Source organism: Heterocephalus glaber, unplaced genomic scaffold (assembly GCF_053883595.1).
Source record: "Heterocephalus glaber isolate CG9 unplaced genomic scaffold, H.glaber_assembly_v1.0 deba00001060, whole genome shotgun sequence".
Lineage (NCBI taxonomy): Eukaryota > Metazoa > Chordata > Mammalia > Rodentia > Bathyergidae > Heterocephalus > Heterocephalus glaber.
This window is the reverse complement of record NW_028258185.1, coordinates 2,587,487-2,592,330: the sequence shown is the minus strand read 5'-3', so window position 1 is coordinate 2,592,330 and position 4,844 is coordinate 2,587,487. Positions and strand designations below refer to the sequence as shown.

The 4,844-nt window shown below is 36.8% G+C and overlaps 1 protein-coding gene across 1 annotated transcript; it reads left to right on the top strand.

The window, feature by feature from the left end:
* The first annotated feature begins 1,375 nt into the window (after window positions 1-1,375).
* On the top strand, window positions 1,376-4,473 carry LOC101721019 (olfactory receptor 7G2-like). Its single transcript, XM_013068477.1, has 2 exons — window positions 1,376-2,266; window positions 4,429-4,473. The coding sequence occupies exons 1-2, from the start codon at window positions 1,376-1,378 to the stop codon at window positions 4,471-4,473; spliced, it is 936 nt and encodes a 311-aa protein (XP_012923931.1).
* Window positions 4,474-4,844: the final 371 nt, after the last annotated feature.

The following is a 4,844-nucleotide window of genomic DNA, read 5'->3' as shown; positions in this document are numbered from 1 at the left end:
TCAACTCCTTCCAAGTTGATACAATGTCATATATGATTTGTGATAAAAATATATGGTGACTGTTTTCATTTTAAAAATTCATTACAGTAAAAAACATATTGCCATCAATCCCCTTTGAATTACTCACACTGGCTTCAAATACACTTAAACCACTTTTAAGTTTTTAATTTTTTGAAAATGTTATTAGTACATGTCTGTGATACATAATGATTACATTCCTCGTGTAGAGTGGTTACATTTGCATAACACATATTAATTCTTTTATCATCCCCTCCAATCCTTCCCCGCTTTTACATCTCTTGGTCATATTCTATTTGAAAAATATCTGTCTCCCTGACTGCTATTATCTAATTTTTATTTTTCTTTTTAATTGATTTAAACTTTGGGTTTCTCTTATAAGAGAGTAGCTATGCTGTGTCCTCATCCCCTTACTCACCAGATTAGGCAATGAGGAACTTTTGGTTTTCTTAAAATTTAAAATGAACATGAAAGATGAATGCTTTGAATTAATGCAGGACATTGAGGCAGTTATGGTAGTGGAATTACACACACTTGAGAAATAGAGCACACAGAACAAAAAGTGTATTTGAAATGAGGGGTAGTATTTTGAAGGTGAGTATTGGCAATGTACCTTTCATTGTAATATACTTTTCAAACTTAAAACAGTCACTGAATTTTTTATCATGCTTTATATGTTTGCACTGATGCTCCTTAGCTACTCATTCTGCTGGACTTTCACTTTGCTAAAGATATGTCCTACCTCCTTCAGAGAAAATTTGCCCTTTTTTCAAGCCTAATGACTTTGTAAAAATTAATTTTATTGGTACATTTTAGGTATACAATATAATGACATTTCTCATTGGAAATTTGTACCTTTAAATAATGTATATTGGTTCTTATTTTTTCCCTATTCCCCTGCCCTCCCTTCAACCCCTCCACCCCTCCCTATAAATAAGGATCAAATGGCATAATAAATAATTTTAAATAGGAAGAAAAGGTCCAAAGGGGAAAGGGACATGAGAGGGGCTGGGGAAAGGAAAGAAAAGAACAGAATTAATATGAGAAAAGGAAAAAATGGAAACAGTCTATGACTTTTATAAAATAATTTTCCATTCATTATTTTTCTTTTGCATGTGATAGGAAGAGAGATTTGTGAGTGTAATACTTATTAGAGTGTGTCATAAACAAATTCCTCACAATGGAAGAGTTAGTAACAAAAAATTATTTATTCATAATTGTGAAAGCAAAATCCAAAAGATCAAGAAAGATGTACACGGGATGATATTCTAACACATTACCCTGTTACATGTAGCTTCTGCTGGTCTATACATTTTGTTACCTTTTCATCACTTCTTTCAGATCAGATCATCAACTCATGGAATCTAGAAACCAAACAGCTGTCTCAGAATTCCTTCTCCTGGGACTGACAGATGATCCAGAACTTCAGCCTCTCACCTTCAGCCTGTTTCTTTCCATGTACCTGGTCACCATCTCTGGAAACCTCATGATCATCCTGGCTGTTAGCTCTGACTCCCATCTCCACACTCCCATGTACCTTTTCCTTGTCACTCTGTCCTTTAATGATATCTGTTTAAGCACAACATCAGTCCCACACATGTTGGTGAACATCCAAACACAGGATCAGAGCATCTCTTACTCAGGCTGTCTCACCCAGGTCTCCTTAGTGTTGGTTTTTGGTAATTTTGAAAGTTGTCTACTTTTAATAATGGCCTATGATCGCTATGTGGCCATCTGCCATCCACTTAGGTACACAGTCATCATGAACCTGCACTTATGTGTTTTACTGAGCCTAGCCTCTTTGTCTATTAGCATTATGTATGGACTACTCCATGGTCTACTGTTGCTGAGGCTGTCCTTCACAGACCTAAAAATCCCCCACTTTTTCTGTGAACTTGCACAGATTATCAGACTCACTTGTTCTGATACTCTCATTGATAACATAGTAATATATGTGGCAGCTTGCATCTTTGGTGCTTTTCCTGTGTTTGGAATCATGCTTTCTTATATTTACATTGTGTCATCTATCTTGAGAATGCCATCAGCAGAAGGAAAGTATAAGGGTTTTTCTACCTGTGGTTCTCATCTCTCAGTTGTCACCTTGTTTTATGGGACAGGTTTGGGTGTGTACATTAGTTCTTTAATAGCTAACTCATCCAAAAAGGCTGCAGTGGCTTCAGTGATGTATTCTGTGGTCCCTCAGATGATGAATCCCTTTATCTATAGTCTGAGGAACAGGGATATGAAGGTATCTTTGTGGAAGCTTATTGTTAGAATAGATCCTCTTCTATTGTATCATTTGCTTGGACATGTGTGTAGTTTATTCAAAATAAAAGGTGTAGGGAACAGGAAAAGGGGGCATTTCTAGAACCTCTGCAGTAAGACCTAGTCTCCTGTGAGCCACAAATGCACAAGGTGAATTCACTCATACAGGAAAGGTCGAAAAAATGAGATGTTGAGAAAAAGCTGAGCTTTGGGCCTGATCAATGGTGCTATGGGCAGCAAAGATGAAAGCCCCTGAGCTTGCTGCACTTTTATTCAGTACATGGGGAGAAACAAATGTAACAAATGACTCTGACAGAAAGTTCAGTACATGGGGAGAAACAAATGTAACAGATGATGGGGGCAGAATTCCTAGATGAATGAGGAACTATGCAGATGAAGATTTTGTTCCTCCCAGGATGTCTTCAGCTGGTGTAATCTTGTCCTGGAGCATCACAACATCACTGGACCATTAAAGTCTTAGCTGTGACTGGAGGCCAAAATAGAGTTATGTCTCAAAATACCTTAGCTGGTCTGTAGGCAGGAGAACTAGGCCTAATCAAATGATTTTTCTCCAAAATGATGTAGAATTGCTCCTGACAAAAAGGTACCTGTTGAATAAAATATCATGAACTATAATGACTAGAAATGTAATGATCAAGTACCTTACATCACAGATTCAATCCTGACATTACTTTTTATCCAAGAAAAAAAAACCTTGCCATTAATAAACTCATACAACTAAGAGAATCACCTTTCATTACAAGGACTTCTGAGGCAGGGAATCTACTGGAAAACAGTAGGACTTCATTCAGTCTTCTGTGAAAGTTGTCACCCTGGTCTGCTTGTCATCCATCTGGATGACTAAGTGACCACAGGAAATGCATTTGTCAGGTGTCACACCCACTCTGAATCAGAAACAGAAAGCTGCGTATCTTTCCCCGGGTTCCTTCATCAGCTACTTTTTCATGGGTTAACCAGACTACATCTCTGTGGTGCATTAAATGGTGGTCCTCAGTACACCTTCAGATCCTGTCCCACTGATTTAAGATAATCTTATGTGATAAATGAATGGATGGTTGTGTTTGGAAAAGAGATTTGCAGATAAAGGGTGTGTCCTGCACTGTCTGATGAGACCCTCAGGTTTTTCTAATAAGACAGTAAGAAAGGTAGAAAATACAGAAAAGAAAGAAGCACTGTACCCACCCACACAGGAATGGATTGATGCTGCCAGTATTAGACTGTCAATATTTGATCAATTTTTGCCATATGAAACTGTCATTTTTTTAGAAATCTCATGCATTTTCTCAATCTTCTATATATTTCTATGCAATTTATTTAAACAAAAATGTTTTTATTTGACTGTGTTAAAGTTTAAATTTAACAGATGAATTCCATATCTTGTTATTCCTTTCATTGTGCTAATTGAGTTAACACAGTGGTTGCATTCATTTATTTTTAAAGCTCTAAATGTTTCCATTTTACATAACATTAAAGATGAGGAACATTTCTTATGTTGATGAAATTTTGGTTGCTATTTTTCTGTTATAGTAAATAAACTTGTTGAATATTCTGCATATTTTCTTGAGGAAATAAATGAGTGCTTAATAATTGGAGTTGAATTTTGGGGTATTTTTCAACTTGGGATTGGTACAAAGAGATTTTCTAAGTGGTTCTTTCCCTTTAGAGATTCCTTGGTGGTCTACATCATCCCTCAAACATTTTTCTTTACTCTGACAGTGGTTTCTGTGGTTGTCCTTCCACAGAAATTTAAAAATCCCCCACTTTTGTGAGCTTGCCCAAATTATCAGGCTCCCTTATTCTGAAACATCTATTAGTAATATAGAAATATATGTTACAGCTTGCATCTTTGGTGCTGTTCTTTTGTTTGGAAACAGGTCTTCTTTCACTCACATTGCATCATCCATCCTGAGAGTGCCATCATCAAAAAGAATGTATAAGAGCCTTTCCACCTGTGGGTCTCACTTGTCAGTTGTCAACTAGTTCTGTGGGACAGGTTTGGGGGTGTACATTAGTTCTGCTGTGACTGACTCAGCTTGGAAGATTACAGTGACTTCAGTGATGTATTCTGTGGTTCCTCAAATGCTGAGTCCCTTTGTCTACAGCCTGAGAAACAAGGACATAAAGGAAGCCTTGAGGAGGCTCCTTTATAGAAGAACTTCTCTCCTCTAATGCTCATTTGCTTTCAACTCCAGTTTTCAGAGTAAGTCGTGGCAACAAGATTCTGGTAAGCCAGAATACCAGACACTTGCCTCACTTTATTCTTCTCAAATGAGGAGGTGGTGTAAAAAACATGTATATTTTAGCATGGGTGAAACCCATCTTATCTTTTTAATCTAGCTCTGTGATATTTGACTCATTTGTGCTTGCTTTGGCAGCACATATACTAAAATTGGATATTTGACTCATTATTTCAACTCTGAGCACTGTTTTATTTTTTATCATTAAGTTTATTGGTACATTTTAGGTGTATAACACAGTTACATTCATCTTTGGGATGTTGGACCTTTACATGATGCATCTTGGTTCTTACTTTTTTCGCC

Bases quoted from the DNA above. Each gene is read 5' to 3' on its own strand.
- LOC101721019 (XM_013068477.1), top strand. From the start codon at position 1,376: ATGGAATCTAGAAACCAAACAGCTGTCTCAGAATTCCTTCTCCTGGGA. The intron at 2,267-4,428 runs GTATCTTTGTGG...AAGGACATAAAG, and splicing joins TGAGGAACAGGGATATGAAG to GAAGCCTTGAGGAGGCTCCT.